This window comes from Drosophila yakuba, chromosome 2L (assembly GCF_016746365.2).
Source record: "Drosophila yakuba strain Tai18E2 chromosome 2L, Prin_Dyak_Tai18E2_2.1, whole genome shotgun sequence".
NCBI classification, from domain to species: domain Eukaryota; kingdom Metazoa; phylum Arthropoda; class Insecta; order Diptera; family Drosophilidae; genus Drosophila; species Drosophila yakuba.
In genome coordinates, this window is record NC_052527.2 from 683,551 (window position 1) to 703,531 (window position 19,981).

The 19,981-nt window shown below is 45.9% G+C and overlaps 1 protein-coding gene across 2 annotated transcripts in view; it reads right to left on the bottom strand.

Annotated features, from left to right (window-relative positions):
• Positions 1 to 3,182: 3,182 nt before the first annotated feature.
• The window catches only part of LOC6526336 (protein dachsous), a 66,791-nt gene continuing 49,992 nt past the window's right edge, over positions 3,183 to 19,981 (bottom strand). For both annotated transcript variants that reach the window (XM_002087422.3, XM_015197853.2), the window contains 9 exons: positions 18,546 to 19,138; positions 17,510 to 17,963; positions 16,018 to 16,520; positions 13,199 to 13,558; positions 12,308 to 13,082; positions 11,797 to 12,204; positions 11,296 to 11,668; positions 7,590 to 8,869; positions 3,183 to 7,468 (listed from right to left, as the gene is read on the bottom strand). In XM_002087422.3, the coding sequence (XP_002087458.1) occupies positions 4,113 to 7,468; positions 7,590 to 8,869; positions 11,296 to 11,668; positions 11,797 to 12,204; positions 12,308 to 13,082; positions 13,199 to 13,558; positions 16,018 to 16,520; positions 17,510 to 17,963; positions 18,546 to 19,138 (8,102 nt within the window). In that variant the 3' untranslated portion in view covers positions 3,183 to 4,112. The remainder of the gene's footprint in view (positions 7,469 to 7,589; positions 8,870 to 11,295; positions 11,669 to 11,796; positions 12,205 to 12,307; positions 13,083 to 13,198; positions 13,559 to 16,017; positions 16,521 to 17,509; positions 17,964 to 18,545; positions 19,139 to 19,981) is intronic.

A 19,981-nucleotide genomic window follows, 5' to 3' on the forward strand; every position in this document is an offset into this window, starting at 1 on the left:
TTACATTTGGCGTCTGCTTTTTTTTCTTTTTTTTTGAGCCGTCGGTACTCTATTCTTTGATGCAGTTCATCTGCGATCTCTGTGATCTCTTATTCAGGATCGGTTAGTCTCCAGCAGCTCCTCCCACATCAAGCGGAAACGGAAATTGCCAGCTGAGAACCCGAGAGGCGAAACGACCGCAGGAGGCTTTCTTGGGTCGGTACAAATTTGTATATAATATTATGATTGTTCTCTTGCCCGGTATCCCTCTTCTTGACCCTCGATCATATCCAATCAAGCCGGCAATTAGCGATAGGCAGCAATTGGCTTCCAATCCTCTCCCACCATTCTCGCTTTTATATCGTGGAAGCAATTATTTTCGCATTTGCTGGCCACTTGCGAATGCTAATGACAATGAACTGGGACTGCAATCGGAATCGGAATGGCAAAGGGATCGAGAATGGGTTTTCGGAATGAAAAGGGAGAGGGAACATAGCTGGAAACGAGCTTATTAGTGCAGCCATTGCCGTTGCCATAACTTTGGACAATAACACGCAGTCGAGCAGGGACTTCAAAGGATTCAAAAGTGTTAAACTGACATGCGAGATGAGAGGCAAAAGCAGTTGGGCAAGATGCCACGCATGGGGTCGCGGTGGTGTTGGACGACGAGGATGCGATGGGGCGGTTAAAGGCTTTGGCTATAACTGTGCACTGGGAAAAATTACACAGAAAAGTATGAAAAACTTTGGAAGGTCTGATATAAAAATATTTAACAAATAGATAGCTTCCAGCATTATTTCTGTTAGGAAGATAAATTTTGAAGATAAATGATTTTTTAAACTCACCGTTCAGTTTTCCAAAGTGTGCTTTTGGCCAGCCGCTGAGTTAAGCACCGATGACGGACCCTAAGTCCAGCGGATTGGATTGTGGATGGCGGCTTGGGCAGTGCCCGGCCAGTCAGTTTAGCGTCACCCCCTTCGCTCGACGCCCCTGCGCTGCCATAACTGACACTTGCAATGAAGACATTAGCCGCTAATGGAATTGTTATTAAGCCGCAGAAGCGCGCCTCTGGAAGAAATCTGTAAATCTGCAAGCGGCATCAAGAGACTCTGCGGATCTGAAGAAAGGCCCAAATTGATGTTCGGCGCGGATGCGGTTCATACGTTGCTGCTGCAGCTTTAATTTGCTCATCAGTGCGACCATTCGAGTTGAAATAAAATTATTTTATTTCATTTTGAATTTCATATGAGGGATTAGATCTTCCTCTTCGCTTCACCATACAGTAATCACTTTATTGTGAGCTTGATGTATTGACAAATTATAAAAACATAAGACCGGCCGGAGGATGCAAGAACTGGAACTGGGAAAATCTACAGCTGAATTGAGCCTTAACACGCATTCCGCAAATCACTTATTTTGCAATCAGAAGAGAATCCAGCAGTACTCGTACTCGCCCAGCAAGCACCACTTGCATCACCACCCGGTGATGGTCTCTGAATTGGGGAGGGCCGGGGCCGTTGGTGGCGTAGCTGTCGAAGTTTCCGATTTGACAGGCCAAGTGAAAAATGCCCAGCCCTAGAACAATGCCAAGGTACGATCTACGTGCACATACTTGGCGAGCCACTTAAAAGGCTTTAAAAATAAACCAAGTCAGAGCCACAGCTCAGGTCAGTGCACACGGGAAAAAATAATTCGAGAGTAATTTACACTAAAGTAAGATAGACATTCTGTGATCAGTAGGAAGTGTGTATGGTGATTTTTGTTTTACGATTAGTAAATTGGATTTGGGTTTGCACATTTCTGAACAGTGCATTTAAGACATGGGCTAAGCCTGAGCTTTTTGCCTTTTCCGGATAGAGCCCGTAACAAATTAAGGCTTTTCACTTTCCATCCTTGTTGTTGTCTGGTGTGTACACACCCCAAATATGCGTATCCTAAATGAATACCTAGGCAGCTTCAACAACCCATAATCATAATCATCATCATCATCGTCGTCGTCGTATTGCTGGTTGTTCCTTAGCCTCGATTCTTGGTATATCCATATCCAGGTGGCTTCGTCGTTATTTGTATTCGCTGCACTGTGAATTGACTGCTACTAATAATAACCACGAGCATTTAGATGCCCTCCTTCCTACTAAGGATAGTGCAGAACTTGCGCTCCTGCCAAATGAGTCCAAAAAAAGGAGGGTAAGCTATTCGTGGATCGAAGTTAAAAATACCCAATATATACAAAAGTACATATGTTTTGACTTTTTTACAAAAGTAAGAAAGTGTTTTAGTTAACTATACCTTTCGTCAAGTCAATTTATTTATTTATTTAAAAGGCTAAACATACAAAATTCTCAACAACTAATACACCCAACTTAAAAAAGGTATAGGCAGAGAGAAAAACAAATTTCAGCAGTTCCAGCACAGTATTGTTGATCTGCTGCAATTGATACGACCGCGAGTCGAAGACTGGCAAATGGAAATAACTCAACTGGACCCCAGAATCAAGCACGGCACAGGGACTAAGATTCGGAGTGAAGCTGCATCTTGGGCTGGTACTTGGGACTTGGGACTGGGGCAAATAATGATAATGACGACAGGACAGGCAAGGGCAATCGCACGGGTAGGTGGAGTGAAGATCCAAGGTGGAGGTGTGGTGCAGGCCAGAAATCAGCCACAAATAAATGAGTTCATGCAACGTCTTTGAAATGAAGACAAAGTGGATGTCGGTTCTCGGTTGTTGTGGCTTACGGACGCAGATTTCTCAGACGAAGTTGGGGGATGTCTGTGGGGTGTCTGGATGAACAAAGAGGCAGCATCGAAACCAGAAGTCCAGATCTCCACTTCGTGTGTGAGCGTACTGGTCAATAGTTTACACATTTTGCCAACTATTACACAGAACTTCTAAGGATTAGTGTGCACCAAAAATACATTTAAACAGAAAATAAATGTGCAGCTGCTATTGACAATATTTTAAAGTATTTTAAAGTACTCTGTGTAAACACTTCTCCTTTAATCCTTTTTGAATGGGCGGGTCGGCCACCTCTCCTCGCTTTTTTAACTGCCAAAGTGAGAAAGGTCGACCAGTACCCAAAACTCCCATCCTATCCAAGTGAGGTCCCCCGTCCCTTGCTCACAAGAGCAAATTATTCAGAAATTCCAAGGTATTTTTGATTATTTCATTTCGATTTATTTTAGTTTTTAAATATTTATTCTCTTACTTTCGTTTAGCTATTAAAAACTATGGGCTTAGCAGATAGTGGATCCTTAGACTGCTTAACATTTTTACAGTTTTTTGCTAGAACGTAAAGAATTACACAAGTAGCATCACACACAAGTGAACATACACTATGATCCATAGCTATACATGTACATACTATATATAATAACTAGTAACTAGGCTTTACTTAAAAGAATACTTAGATACATTCTTCGTTTTTACTCTTTGCTTCGTTATTTCATTTCAGTATTATACAAGGGTGTCTTTTCTTTTCCCCCATTGATTACTAAAAACAACTTTTTACAATTTTTCCCATCTCACAGTCATATAGAATGGAATGGAAATGTGAGATGCAGCCTGATCTGATCCCCTTTAAACAGGGACTAAGTGCACTTAGTTGGCTCTGATAAAACTAGTTTAGTCCTACGCTACTACTACAGTTATAGATTCTTATAAGCTACGGATACAGATTCGAGTGTATTCGGTTCGAGTTCGGTTGTTATTCTAGGCTCTAAATGCTTACAACGTATGGCTGTTCCGGCTCCTGCTGCTCCTCGCTTTTTGGCTTTGTGTGCACGCAAGTGAGTTTCAGAGAGTCTTTGTTGGCTTTGTTGTCGTTACTGCGATTGCATTGCATCCTTGCCCCACAGGAACCGGACTTAGGGTGGTTAGCTTGAATTTTAAGACGAATTTAAAGTGATTACTTTTAAAATTTGCGCCATGAAGGACAATGGGGTTTCCAATACAATAATAGGCTTTCCAGTGGGGCACATAGGCTTTGCAATCGTTACTTAATGGGTAATGTATGTTATATATACAGCAATTTAAATAAGTGTGGGTGTTTCGATGTGTGCTTCTGTGTTTGTATATGGGTGAGTGGGGTGGTTCAATTAATACTATATGGATATACAGCTCCAGTGCCCTATTACATCCGTGTTCCCACATTCCCCCGCTGACTGGGCTGAGGGGCATGACCGTGGCGGGGCAACGAGACATGAGGCAGATGCGTGGGTGGTCCCGCCCCCAGAGGCGAAATGGATGGTGATCTGGTTGCCAACGGCGATAGAGAGGGTGAGAACGAAGGTGACATTGCTGATGAGGTGCTGAAGCTGCCACTCGCCTCATGTCCAATGGGCGATCTGGGCAAATGGGCTGGGGCCAGGCTCAAATGGGGTGGCAAGCGCATTGGCAGGTTAATGGCCCTTGGTGCCACATTGGTTAGCAGGGGGGGTGGTATGTGAGTGGGTGGTGCTGAGGGTGGTGGTTTGAGCACCACACTTCCCGCTCCTGCAGAGGAATGTGAGGAAGAGTGCTTGCTCTTGGCGGACGAGGAAGCCCCACTGCCACTGTGCTCCGACAAGGTGTCATCTTTCAGTCTCGCTATTTCGGAAAACACATGCGCAAGTGGCTGATATTGCGGTCCCCAATCCAACAGGTAGTCCCAGTTGTAGCTGCCAGTCAATTCCTCCTCACTGTGAACTATGGAGCTCAGGGAACCACCCACATTACTGCCACCCACCACAACCGGCACTGGAACAGGAACTTCTCCATAACTGCTCATCACGCCATGGCCATGGGTGATAGCCGTTCCGATGGTTCCGATAGAGCCCGCAGTGGTTCCCGCGTCATCTGCACTGCTTCCTATTTCTGAGCCAGCACCTGTCACATCATTAAGTTTGGCATAGATGAGGTTTGTTATATCCGACCGTGCTGTGGCATCATCATCGTGATACAAGTGCATTGGGTGACTTGAACCGGCCATACTGGAAGCTCCTCCTCCTGCGCCACTAGGATCGTGATCTACGATGCCCAAACGAGCCAAGTACTCCTGGGTATTTTGCACAGATATATCCGATATTCGGCCATCATCGCTGCCTGCCCCAGCACCACCATTGCGGTGATGCAGTGGTCCCTCGTTGATCATACGAATCTCCTCATCCTCCCCATCATCCTCCGCAGAGCCTCGGCCACTGGAACCGGATTGTTCGGAACCGGACAACTCGGAGGTTGTGGCTGCTCCGGAGCTGCCAGCATGAGCTCCAAACGGAGGAATTTCGTCGTACTTTGGAGGGGCGAACTGACCAGATGCCGCTCCTGCAGCACCGCCCGATATGCTACCTCTTATAGGAATCGTATCGAAAGCACTGGGGTCAACATAGCTGTTGGTATTTCCCACACCCGCTGTGTCCGTGGCAAGATGAGGCTTGACCGCATTCCTCGGTTTCCGGCTTCTCATATGGATGAATAGAAAGATTCCGGCGGCAGCGCAGAGGACTAGAAGAAAAGCTACCAGTAGACCAATAGCCCAATCGCCAATGGATCCACCTGACGAACCACCTGCACTGGCGAGGTTTGTACCTGGATGTGCCAAAGGATCTAAGGCTATCTCGACAACAGCCATGCTGGATAAGGAGTTATGACGCCCCGAGGAAGCTGAGATAACTAGACTGATATCTCGACCATCCATATACAGATTACCGTCTCCGTCGCCATCCAGTTTGAGTTTCCTCTTGATTAGAACAGCTCCACTGCTACGGTTTACCTTGAAATGCGAGTGTGGAGCACTTAGTTGATAGACCACTCTTCCGTCTGGGCCACTGTCACTATCAGTGGCAGTCACTTGACCCACGACGTAGCCTTGGGGCAGGGCCACGGCGGCTGGCAGGACAAATCTGTAGGTGCGCTCTGTGAACTGCGGGGTGAACTCATCCCTGGACTCAATCTCTACCCGCACAGCCACACCGGCCTTCTTACCGCCCATATCGGATGCCAGCAGCTCCATGTCATAGCGCTGTCTTTGCTCATAGTCGAATACGAAAGCGGATGTCACCAGACCAGTTTCTGAATCCACCCTGAACATTTTCCAAGAGCTCTCGTCGCTGGGAGCAGGACCTATGCTGTAGTTTAGTTGTCCGAAGGGTCCCTTATCCAGATCACTGGCATGAGCACGGAATACGGAGCTGCCAACGGGCTCGTTTTCAGCCAGGAAATGAACATATTCAGATAGCGGGAACTTGGGGTCGTTGTCGTTCTCGTCGTGGAGTTCCAATCGAAAGGGTTGCAAACTGCAAAGTGGTCTTTGATGATGACTATCGCAGGCTCTGATAATAAGCTCGTAACTCTTGGCTCCCGAATCGTAATCCAATCGATTGTTCACAAAGAGTACGCCGGTGACCAGATCTATCGTAAACATGTGCTCATCATTGCCTGAGGTTATGTCGTATACCACTTCCGAGTTTGGGGTGTTCTCCTGATCGGCATCAATGGCCTGCAACTGCGCTATTGAGTATCTCAGAGGAGCAAGTTCGCTGATCTCAGCCTCGTATTTAGCGCTGCGATCGAAAATTGGGAAGTTATCGTTGGCATCCAGGATTGTTATGATTACTGAGATTCCTGACGATGAATTTAAGCTTGAAGTAAGTGGAGGCCCATGGGGATGGCTTAGAACCAATCGCAGTTTGTAGAGATCATTCCGTTCTCTGTCCAAGGGCTTAACCAAAACAATTGCTTTGGATTGGAGCAACTCAAAAGTAGATTCTTCGTTTCCAGCAATAATCGCAAAGGACTGATCTAGAGCATCCTGTCCCAGCTGGAGAACAACCGATCCCAAAGGAGCCGACTCGCTTATCTGCGCCCTATATTGGTTCTGTAGGAATTGCGATCGTCCGGAACCGTTGTCACTTGCCTGTACTCTCAAAAGTGTTGAGCTTTTCAAAACTGGTTTTCCTGCGTCCTTGGCTATAATTCTTACAAAATAATCTCCGCTAGGGGATACAGCCGGCTGTAATCTGGTCATATTAACAGACACAACACCGTTTGATGAGTGCACTGTGAAACCCTCCTGGGGAGGTTCAATGATATACATAACCTTTGAGTTGTTGCCCTCCGAGTCCGCGTCAGTGGCGTTGACTGTTAGAAGTTCAAAGTCCACGGAAAGACTCTCACTGATCTCGGATATGGCTGGTAGAACGGCAAAGTAAGCCGGAGGCTGTTGTGCCAGGAATACTGGTGCATTGTCGTTTTCATCGTTCACTCGCACAGTGAGAACAGTACGGGCTTCATGGGCTGCATCCGAAGCAATCACGTCGAGTTCATACTCCTGCTGGAGCTCATAGTCCAGCCGACGTTTTAGAACGAGCTTCCCGCTGTATCGATCCAAGGCAAAGATGGACATGTTTTCTATATCCACCGTGGAATCTGCGCCAAGGCGGTAGGTCAGAGCGGGGTAAGTGTCCACATCGTTGGCTGAAATAGAGGTTATTACGGCTCCGAGTTCCGTAGCTGAATAAGAAAGGAAATGGAATAATGGTAAAGGAAATGTATTACATTGTATAGATATATGTGTCATATATTAATCTCTGGAATATTTTTAAATATTATGTATTGTATAAGCAACACCTACCTTCACTGACAGTGACGAGATTGTTGGGCGGAAAAGTGGGCTGGTTGTCATTCACATCGACGATCTGCACTCTGATAGTGGCCGTACCAGTCATTTGGGGCACTCCCTCATCGGTTGCAATTATCTTGAGCTTATATATATCCCGAATCTCCCGATCCAGCACTATGTTTGTCCTCACTATGCCACTGAAGGCTGGTTCAATGACGAATGCATTGTCGTGGTTGCCATCAACGATATGATATCGCAGACGTGCGTTAGAGCCTGCATCCGAATCGAATGCATGAACTTGTGCCACAAAGGTTCCCTTGTTATTTCCCTCTGAAACTGTAGCCGCAAATTGCTTCTGCGAAAACTTTGGGCTATTGTCGTTCTCGTCTTCGAGCTCAATCACTAGTTCCGCATAGGTGGCCAGGAATGGAGCATCTGCGGTGCGAGCAACTAAGACCACATGTATTTCATTGGGTTGGCTGTTGGTCAGAGCGAAAGATGAGGACGTCAAGGCTCTTTGCGATCGGGTGCTATTATTCGTATCCTCCTCCGATGATTCGTTTAATTCCTCCTCATAATGCAAAGCTCTGCCACGGTTTAAGGCTGACATTGAGGGTGTGGAGAACCGATCGTAATCAAGTAAATGGGGCTTATTCACCCTTATTTCACCTGAGAGTGAGTCTAAGGACAAAATTCCATCTTCATTTCCTGCGCCAAAAGAGAATTGCACCTTTTGCCGCCGGCCATCACTGCGCAGTGCAACTACTTGAAGAAGTCTTGTACCTGATGGAGAATTCTCCTTAAGCATTACTCGATAGGTTTCGTTTTGGAACCTAAGAACTGGAGTTCCTTGTGGTGCTTCTCCTATTAGAAGTTCAATGAGGCCCAGGCTGGATTGAGGCGGAGTTCCCTTATCCCTGGCAATGACCTCCAGGTGTAACAGCTTTCCAGATTCACTGGCCAAACTCTGGGAGGCACTCAAGGCACCCGTGCTCGGATTTATTCTGAACTTGGCACTTACTGCTGAATTTTCAGCATTGAGGGAATACACAATCTCGGCATTCGCACCCAAATCAGCATCTAGGGCTTGAACCTTCAGCAAAGTCTGACCAGGTTGGATGAGAGCTGGAACCTGCCCTATATAGGGATATCGTTCGAATACGGGTCTGTTGTCATTAATATCCAGCACGTTGATCTGCACCGGAACCGTAGCTGATCTCACTTCATAACGTCCTCCGTCCATGGCCAATACCATGAAGTTGTAGCTCGCCTGCAGCTCGCGATCCAGTTTTCTGCAAGAAAAACAGAGATAGGCAAGAGGGAAACGATTCAATTAATGGCCCAAACACGATCACTCGGCGATGGGCGCCGCTTGCGACACTAATTAGGTATCTCTGGGACCCCCTGCTGTCTTACTACAATATATAATCGAAATCCCACCGACAATTAGCCACACGAAATGATTCGCAATGGATCCAGTCAGAAAGAAAGATCTGACGAGTGGGAGACACTGAGAGAAATGTGTTTTTATTTGATATGAAAATATATATGTTGGACGAATCATTACTAAAGAGGTCTTATGCTGAACATGTCATTCGCTTTAAGCTCTGTACTGTTTAATATTATGATAATATGATTACTATAAAGCTATAATACAATACAAATCCTATTTTCCTCTAGTGCATATAGTTGTTGGGCTGTGTGGTAATTAAGTCATTTGTTTGTGGTCTTCCCACTGGGGATGTACACTCGCATTAGCATTCGCTCGGCTTGAGTTTACTTGATCTGCGGCCTCAGTTGACTCGTCTTCTTGGCCAGAAAACTAATCCCGGCAGTCGGGACGCCCTGCCTATCGCTATCACGCGGCTCTCGTGCTCGTCTCCCCTGGAACATGTTTGCTGCCACAAATAATAAACCTAAATGATTGCAATCCTTCGCAGTTGAATTAAAGTCGCTCCAGTCGGAAGGCAGTCGCCGCCGTTCCATGCCATTCCGCGCTTGCATGTTGGCCAATAAAACGAATTTAGTGAATTACAAGCTCATCCCGGGCAGAGGGCCATTTTATGAATTGAATCAGTCAAACTGAAGTGAAGGAACAGCGAGTTGGCTCGCTCAGAGCTCAGAGCTCTGTTCTCAGATCTCCTGGGTTCTATGGTCCACCCCCCCTGTTTTTTTTAGGATGAATGTGAAACAACAGCAGAAATGCTTTCAAGGGTCAGTCATCAGTCGAGGTTGTTTTTGTTACTGTTCTTGATCAACGGGCGTGGACTTTGGGCTTGTGGTTGCGAATGAAGGGGTCGGGGTACGGTTTGGAACTGAGGGATTGGGCTAAGATATGTCCTTCACTGAGGGAAGTTTGGTTGCATGGGACTTTGTATACTGATTTTGGAACTAACTCTAAATGAATTCCATGCAGCAAAAGTTTGCATGTACTGTAGGCATTTGTAAAAATAGTTTTTAATTACTTGAAACTAAAAGGTACGAATCGTAGTTGTTCTTCATAATTTTCTTCAGTGCAGCGGTTAGCCCTAAGCTCTTGACTATGCTTGGCTTGTCCATCGCCAGTCAGTCAGCTACAGCCAGAAAAAATAAAATTAAACCTAGCAACATCGGACTAAACAAGCGGCAGGCGCATTTTTGTCTTTCCCCCTGTTTTGTTTCCCCGTTTCCATGTAGACTGCCAGGGCGAGTTTAGGTCCAGATCCGAGTTTCAATCCAGGTACCAAGTTCCGAGCTCCAATACCGATTGCAAGTCCAACTGCAAGTCCAAGACTAACAACAACGTCACGAATTGTCTCTCCGTCAGTCTGATTGTCTGCTCTACAATTCTGGACTGTGCGCTATTGCCTTGCCATGTGAAGCTTCTTGATCTTTGTTCTTGACTCTGGTCTTCTTGTGTTTTTTTTGTGCTTTTCGGCGGTGGCGGGTATTTCGTTTTTATTGTTTGCCGACAATCAGTGAAAGATAAAAATTGGTACATGACAGCGGATCGCGTTTGTATAAACGGCAACACTGACGCTACTGTCATTTCAAGTGCCCCCTGCTCGGAAACTCCCCTTCCCATTTATATACCACCCGGTTCTTCATCATCCGATCTCCGATCTTTCTCGGCCGGAACTGAGCAAGAGCTATGTCAGACGGAACAAGCAATTGTTGTCATCATTGATTGTCAATAAGCATAAATTTTGCACCAGAAGGAGCGCAGGAAGGCCACAAAGAAATGCAGAGAGAAAAACTCTCAAGATGAAATTCCTAATGAAATATTTGAAGAAGTAAGAAATATTGCCTTTTCATGATAGACCAGATATTTTTCCTTGTGCACGGGCAATAAGCAAGAAACACACTTTTGAGGACAGGGGCTCATTGAGGATTCACGTTGGACTCCGATTCGAGTTGAAGCCCCACCTTAAGCTATTTATAGGATTGTCTGTGGGAGGAGATGGCGCAAAAGTGCCCAAAAGCAGGAGGAGAGAAGGGCAGTGATGACAGGAGACGGATTCGAAACATTGTCGATGGTTGCGTAGGTTGCTGATACACCTCGGATACCTCGGATACATCGATTTCCATGCCGCATTAGCTGAGGAAATTATGGCAATGGGTTTTTGTCGCGCGTCCTTGCTTAAGATCGGTTTTTGAGATAAGATCAAGCCAAGCAATGACCCACAGATACACAGATACCGAAGAGATCACCTAAGTACAATCTGAAACTGAAACTTACCCCACGGTGGTGATTAATCCGCTCTGGCTGTCGATGGCAAACTGCCATTGCGTTTCATTGGCCAGGGAGTAAACGAGTCTGGCGTTGACGCCCAAATCCGCATCCACCGCATTAATCTGCAGCACACTGGTGCCCAGTGGTGCGTCCTCCTGCACACTGCCCGTATATTTGCTCAGCTTGAACCTTGGGGCATTGTCGTTCTGATCCTCGACGAATATGGTGATGTTGCAGTGTCCTTGCCGGCTCTTCGGTTGCCCCCGATCAGAGGCCTGGATCTGCAGGGTGTACCGGGAGTGCTGTTCTCTATCCAAAGGTCGGGCACTTAGTTCTCCTGAACTAGAATCAATGCTGAACTTGTTGCCCAGATTGCCGCCTATAATGCAGGGGATATAATAACACAATGTTACAATTACTTAAAGATTTGATTAAAGTGCCTTTAAATATAAAAAACCTAACTAATTTCAAAAATATAATTGAGTTTATGTTTTTCTTTTGTCTTACCCGTAATACTGTAAATAAGATCCGCATTCGGACCTTCGTCCAAATCGCTGGCCACCACAGTGTGGATTACACCGGGCTCACTGTTTTCTGGGACAGATAGACCATAACATGACCCTGGTCGGAATTCCGGGGAGTTGTCGTTGACATCTCCTACCGTTATGTAAATTGTGGCCACATCGAAGTGCTGGCCATTCGATGCATCTCCGATGCTGTCCGATGATCGTTGCTTTCTCACCACTGAAGAGGACAACGTCGACAGGCGGTTGGCATCCCGTACGTAGACGGGCAGGACGTAACTTGCCTGGGCCTCCCGGTCAAACTGACCCCGGGTGGTTATGATGCCCCTCTGCCAGTCCACGTGGAAAAGATCATTCGCCACGCCCGCGGGAATTTCATAGCTTAAATTGGCTGCGAAAATAGGTGTAGGAATAGTAAGAAATTATAAGAACGTGCGTTTTTTAAAATTCTTCTTCACTATAAATTTTAAAAATGGGTGCGTTAAAGTACTTACCCATTTCTGCACCGTGCAGTGACTTGGCAGTAACCTGCAGGACAAAACTTCCGCTAGGAACGTTCTCCAAAATTGTGGCTCTATAAACAGCCTGAAGAAATCGGGGTGGATTATTGTGGCTGCCTTGGACGATAAGGTGCAGATTCAGAGAGCTTTGCTTCGGCTCCGGTTGACCATGATCTTTCGCATTGATGATTAGATTAAACCGTCCACCCTTTTCCACATCCTCGGTGGCCGGTGGAAGGGACTTAACCAGCTCAATTATTCCCGTTTGGGAATTTATTCTAAAGCGACCTTCGCCATTGCCCCCCGTGATTTCGTAGGTAAGTCGTCCATTATCGCCGGAATCTCTATCCACGGCTACAATATGCGCCACAACCTCTCCAATTCTAGTTGCGTCACTGATGGAAAGAGAGGCCGTTTTGCCACCACTTGAATTGGGTGAAACAAACTGCGGGGCATTGTCGTTGGCATCTAGAACTCGTAGTCTCACGGTCACCGAAGTCTGCAGTCTTTCTGTTACATTTGAGGATTGATCCAATGCCTGTACAATAAGAAGATACTCCTGCACAGTCTCGAAATCCAAAGGAGCTTGCAGACTAAGTGATCCCGTCAAGGAATCCATGCTAAAGAGAGTCATTGCCTGCTCTTGGCTTTCATTGAGTTGGGGGAAGTATCGGATCAGTCGATACTGTAGGTCTCCATTTGTTCCTGTGTCCGCATCCGTGGCCGTGAAGTTGTGTATTATTGTACCAACGGGAGTGGCTTCGCTCACCTGAGAAATATAATTTATATATATAATATATAAATAAATATTTCCTCATGTTTTGAACATTTTTGTTGAATTTAAATCGGATTAATTAGTAAAAAAGAATTTTACAAAAAAGTTACCTGAAGGTCGATAGGATCCTGTGGCCATTCAGGGGCATTATCATTGACATCGGCCACCTCAATCTTAACCGTGATAGCGCTGCTCTGCGGATTATTGGTAGCGGTGGTGTCTAAAGCCCTAATTTCCAACCTAAATTCGGATTGAACCTCTCTGTCCAAGAGACGGGCCACGACCAGGTTGCCCGAATGACGATCGATGTCGAAGGCAGCCTCGATCAGGTCCTTGGTCAGAGGATTTAGAGTGTAGGTGACGCGCAGATCTTCGAAGGACTCCTCCACGCTATTTCGGACGACATCCGCCGGACGTTCGATGGGACTGATGGAACCGACCACATGGCCAAGGGCGGCATCCTCGCGTACCTGCACAAATACCAATTATAGATTATTTTCGTGGCTTATTAAGAGGAATATGGGAGGTGCGGTCGGTCGAAAAGCGGAGGATGATGACTTCTTGGTCCGCTCTACTTGGACCTGGTTGTTCCTCGGCGCGTATCTTAATCTCAACAACAGTGTTGAAAATCCAATCTTAAAGCAATAATTCATACTTCAAGATTACGAAGGCAGCAAACATTTAAAAATTTCATTCCCCCATCCAAAAGAAGAGAGGCACAGAACAGAGGAACCTGAATCTTGAAAGGAAGCCTGTCCAGACTCAGGTCTCAAGTCCCAAGTCGCCGACCAATGGCATTAAAAAGAAATTATGCATTCCGACCAAGTTGGCGGCCCCGAAAATCACTGCAGAAAAATGTTGTGAACCATATGAGCAGCGGGATTTGTGGGTTGAGAAGGGGGGAAGAATCTTCGAAGACACAAGAGACTCCTCACAAGAATTTAATATGCAAAACCGCAAAAACCGTTCCAAAAGGTCCTTTCAACGAAAAAATGGAACGAAACAAGAAAGGTTCTTTCTTGCAGTGGGTATCTTTTTTCATAAAATAAAAACATTGCAAATATTGTTTGGGTCGCCAAAATGGAGACACAAAAATGACAGTCACGAGATTTATGCCCCGCCAAGATTACGCAGTTGGCTGCCCAAATGGGCGGCGGTGAAGAGAAGTAAAGGAAGAGTGCACTGCAAAAAACTCGAGGGCTTTCGTTTGCATGATTGCATAATGGTTTTTCAACATTAGACTTTATTAACAAATAGATATTTTTACTCAGGAAGACTAACAAAATGAAAAACCCAAAAAGACATTTTTGAAGATAATCCCGTTTTTTTATGTGTTCAAAGCTAACTACTGACCAAAGGCAGCGATTTTTATATTTCGAATTTGGCCAAATTATTCACAGAGCCAAGTCACAAAATGGAGGATGATTTGTACTGCACTTTTATGGCAGGATCCTAAATAAAGGGGAAAAGGAAAATAAAAACCGCGGTTGATGAAAGAGAGTGGGATGTGCTGGTGGGGGAATTGCTTAATTACATCGGATTTATTGTGGCAATCCGTCGCTGAGTAATTTAACGCCAACGCAAAAGAACAAAAGCCGAAACGAGAATGCGGCACGGTATCAAAGCGAATTCAAAAGGCCGACCGAAATGCAACGAAATGTGTCAATTTTAATTGTGGCCGAAGCGGATTTAAGGGACGCGCAAGGTCTCGACCTGGGATCCTCGGCTTTTGTTGTGGGCCAGCTCTTCCCCTGCTCCTGGACAGACTGAGTTTGCCCTGCGAGAGGCAATTAAATGCATGTCAAAGCGTCGCAGCCATCAGCGGTTGAGGCCGCGTCTCAGTCCGAACTTACAGATCTGAGGAAAGCCTGGGATTCGGGGAAGCCGGGGAACCCGAAGAACCGGGTACTTGGGAGTGGAGAGTATGCAAAACATGTGCGAATCGAACGTGATAAAAATGTTAAAGGGTTCCCAAGCGAAAGGAGAGGCCAAGAAGCGGAGCAGCATGCCAAAATCTTTGCAGGCAAGTTCCTTAAGGCACGAGGCGACTCCTCCTTCAACCTCCTCCGTCCGTCGGTCTCTGATCTCTCAACTGACGTCTCGAATCGCACTTAATAGGCCTAGCTAAGATTTCCCCCTTTTGGAGGAGGAGGAGGCGACTTGTCACAGAGCATAGTGACAATTACGCGCGCGCAATGAAAACGCCGACAATGGAAGACTATGAAGACGGGCACTGTGAAAAATAGGGGGGTATAATGAAGATTTGTTTTCATAAAAAACTTCAATCCAACCAGCCAGGTTCTATATATGGCCGTTCTTTCTTTAAAACATTAACTTTTTTTGTCAGGTCTTATTGGTATTTTGAAGGTAATTTATAATGGTTTTGAGCTATGCACTTTAAGCACTGGAAAATGGCTTAAGTAAAATACATTGTATAAATGCATTTGGTCCTTTTTGGATAGTGTAATTTTGGCTCTCAAGGCTTTAAATGCAAATCGCGACACTTCCCACGTCTGTGGCACTCGGTGACATCTGCTTCCGAGCACTTTGAAGGGGCGACTGTGGGAGTGGAGAATGCACCAGGAGGTAGAGGTGACCAGGAAGGGATTCGGTCGGGCTGAGTCGTGTTCTCGGCTATTGTCACGTGAGGCCATAGCTGCGGCTACAAATCATCCGCTGCAACAAAGGCGGCAAAGCGAAGGCACTTTGCTAAAAGCAAGAAAACTGGAAAAGGCGACAAACGCGCTGCTCACGATTGTAGGGAAAATGGTCGTGTAAAACTGGAAGCGTCAAATAGACAAAAGTTTTCCAGGAAATACACCGCTGCTGCTTGCTGCTCCTCCAACAGTGCTGCCCTCTCTGTATACCATTCCAACCCATCCCATCCAATCCCAAACAGAAATGACCCTCGCATAAATCTCGCACTCACCCTGAAGACCAAGCTGGAACTGGTGAATGTTGGGCGGTTGTCGTTTAGATCCAAGACTTCAACCCGCAACATCCGTACCGTTTCCCTGGGCGGACTGCCGCCGTCGGAGGCGGCCACTCCCAGTCGGTAGATGCTCCTTTCCTCGTGATCCAAAACCACTCGAGTTCGGATCACTCCGCTACTGGGATCGATGCTGAATAGTCCGTGTCCATCAGAGTCCCGTCCCTTGACAATCGAATAGGTAATGGAGGCATTCTGCCCGTGATCCCGATCGACAGCTCGAACTCGGACCACTTCCGTTCCAGGTGGTTGCTCCTCTCTTACACTGACCACATCCTCCTGCGGATCTGCGATCTCGGGAGCGTTATCGTTGACATCGCTTACGTGGATCCGTACGGGAACGCGAGCACTTCTAACTGGGGTCCCCTGATCACGAGCCTCCACTACAAGGTCGTACAGCTCCCGGAGCTCTCGATCCAGAGGTTCTCGAGTGGAAATTTCTCCTAAAAATTAAAATGCACAAATTGTTATTTCGATATTAAGTTTAGTTTAGAAAATATTCTTTATAAAATATTTTTCAAGTCTAATTGCTTGCATAAAATATTTCTATCTCGGAACATACGCTTTTAGAATAGTAAAAACTAGTTTTAGAATTTGGTTTTGGCACAACTATAATCGTTCTAAATAATTTTGTAGCGAGGACTTATTTTGTGGCATGCGAGCATTGTTGCCGCCTAACTGGGTCGCATATGATTACTGCCTCCGAAAGAAATTCATGTCATGCGAGTGCAAGCGGAGCGGAACCTGTTTGCCAGGATTAGCTGCACGAGATTTCCATATTTAATTTAAATGAGACGAGACTCTCCATCTCCCATACAAAAGCATACGAGTACCGCTCGCCTACAGCGGACACGCACATGGATGCGACGGACAGTGGCTGGATGTCAGACCAATGATATTCCATTGACGGATGAGCTGACAGCGTTAAAACTGTTGTTGCCCGAACACTAATGGTCAGGCATCGGCATCGGCATCGGCATCGGGAACCACGTTTGAGACCCAGTCGAGATCTCGGATATCTCGGCGATCGCATTTTATCGCTTGGCAGGAGCAGGTTTGCCATGCGCTTGATCTATGGGCCAGTGGAACATATGTGCACAGCAAGAAATACCATTAAAAGTTATTTAAACGTTTAATTAATATTAATTTTAATGTTATTCAGAAGAATTTGAAAGGTATCGTATGAAAACGAACCTTAATTGTTTGGTAAAATAATATCTTCTTATGCAACCAACCAGAGTCTGAACACATTTCTTTGTGTGTAAGCAATGTGAGCTGGATCTCCAGCCTTTAGAGGTTTGAGGAGCAGTAATGAATGACCGTGGGTCATGGCTGGTGGCTTGACAGTTGCCACCGCCACCGGAGCGGCGTTGAGTGAGTTGTTCCCTGTTAGAGCAGGCTTAATTTATGGCCAAAAGGAAGCCCGACTCACCTGTGACGGGATGCACCTGGAAGCTGGAGTTGATCGGCAGCAGGCTGTATCTTATGGCGGCATTCTCACCCAGATCCAGATCACTGGCGGTCACCACTCCCACAACGGAGCCTCTCCTGAGGTTTTCCTCTATCCTAAATTCGTATTTTGATTTCTGGAACTTGGGATCATTATCGTTGGCATCGAGAACGCGAACTATGACACGTGTTTTTGCGTGGGCAGCGGGAGTGCCATTGTCCGTGGCCAAGACCATCAGTTGATAACGATCCCTGGTCTCTCGATCCAGAGGAGCACGCAAGTATATCCAACCGGAGTTGGGGAATATGCCAAAATGTTGCGAAACGTCCGAGCTACTAATAGAGTTCGTGACATTGTCCACTCCGGCATCCACAATCCTATAAGTGATCCTGGCATTGTTGCCCGTGTCCAGATCGCTGGCATTAACTTGAATAATCTGCAATTGAGGAGCGGAAAACCAAAAGTTAGAGCATGGAATACCAAAGGGGAATGCATCAATCACTTGGGACCGAGAGCAGCCAGAGGACCAGGCGGTGTGTCTGTGTATCTGGCAAACCTCTGGAGAACTCGTTTCCGATGCCAAAGATATGAAGTGATTTTATGATCAAAACTAGTTCAGGCCAGAGAACCGAAAAGAAAGAGCCAAAGAGTAGAATCAGTGGAGGGACTGGCACTTGGGAGCTAAAGTCTCAACGTCTTGGCTCAAAAGCTTCAGTCGGTAGGAACTCCTCCTGGGTGTTGAGATATTTTCAGCGCGATATGACGTCCGCCTGACAAAAGCGTGACTTTTAGTGGCTGTTAATCAAATTTATGTGGCCCATTTAGTTTGCATTACACAGATTTATTTTTCAATAAAATACCTTCAGCAGAAGCTGATGTAATGGAAAGGAGTCTTTGGCAAGATAACTAGTATTTAAGCAATATTTAAGCTTAGTGGGATATTCGAAAATGAATAGAAAATAACGACATTTAACTATAAATATAGAACGGGATGTTATTAAAGGAAAATTTAAATTACCTGAGCATTGATCGATCGCGATTCGGATACATTCACCGAATACTCCTCTTTTTCAAAAACTGGAGGGTTATCGTTGACATCCTGTACGTCCACCAGGATGGTTAAGTTCGTAGAAAGGCTCGGAACCCCACCATCAGTGGCGGTAACAATGAGGGAGTGTCGTTGGGAGCTTTCGTAATCTAAATGTTGAGACAAAATTAAGTGGCCAGATCTGGCGTCGATGGCAAAGAGTCTTTTTCCCGAATCTCCGACCAGGCTATAAGAAACTTGACCACTGCTTCCCGAATCTTTATCGTGGGCATGTGCCGCATAAAGTGGAGCTCCGAGCTCTGCACTTTCCGGTACGGAAATCCTAACCATACTGGCCTCGAATTCAGGTGCATTATCATTAACATCTTCCACTTCAATATTGACCTGGGTATGTCCATAAACCGGAGGTTCACCTAAGGTGGCTTGGATGTTAAGTAGAACCTGGGACTTTGCCTCATGATCTAGGGGCTTGGCTATGCGTATGTTTCCAGAGTTGGTTTCTATGCTGAAGTAGCCATCGGGATCGCCTGAGTATATGGAGTACCTAACCGGACTTCGATGAGCTGTAAAATAATAAAGTAAAGTTATTCTTTATAAAAATTAAAGTACACAAATACTGTAAAATCAGGCGGTACACTTTTTATGCCTTATCGATTCTCAACGGAGGAAGGTAAGGTTAACGTTCTTAATTCGCGAATGAAGAACGAGAAGAGCAATTATTTCTACCTCACTTTTCTCCTTCGGCAAGTGGACTTGAAGGAACTCCGAAATACGAAATTAGGAGCCGCTGCTCATTAAAAGCCATTCAAAGGCTTCGACAATGAGTTTCAGGAACAATAGAATCGAGCAGGAGAAGGAGAAGGAGCTCTCGTCACCGATTGACACATGAGGCAGGTAGAAGTGGATGGGGATGAGGATGGGGATGGGGCACCACATATAAAGCATGAGGCATGAAAGGAAGTGCACAGCGAAAGCAGCAAATTAAACCGCAAAATCATTTTGCATAGCCAGCGACGATCGTGGATCGTCTGGGATTCATGCCGACTTGGATTGGATTTTACGACTGGGTTCTGGAGTCTGCAGTCTGGAACTGGAACTGAAAACAGGCCCTTGTAGCGTTCTTCTCTGAGTTCAGTTCAACTCGATGACGAGGACGTTGTTGATGGGTGCAGATTTCTGCCGAAATTTGCGTTTGAAGTGCTTTGATTTGGCTTTATTGTTTTGCTCAAAAAACCCGAAACTTGGAATGCATCTGTGCGTGTGTGAGTTTGCTCATGGTGCTCTTATATTCGTTTTGGAATAAAAATATCAGAATATGTTCATTTAATAATCGGTCAGCTGAGACCACAGCAACCATCAATTCGGAAACGTATTTTATCAACACAATTTGCAAATAAATGCTTAGG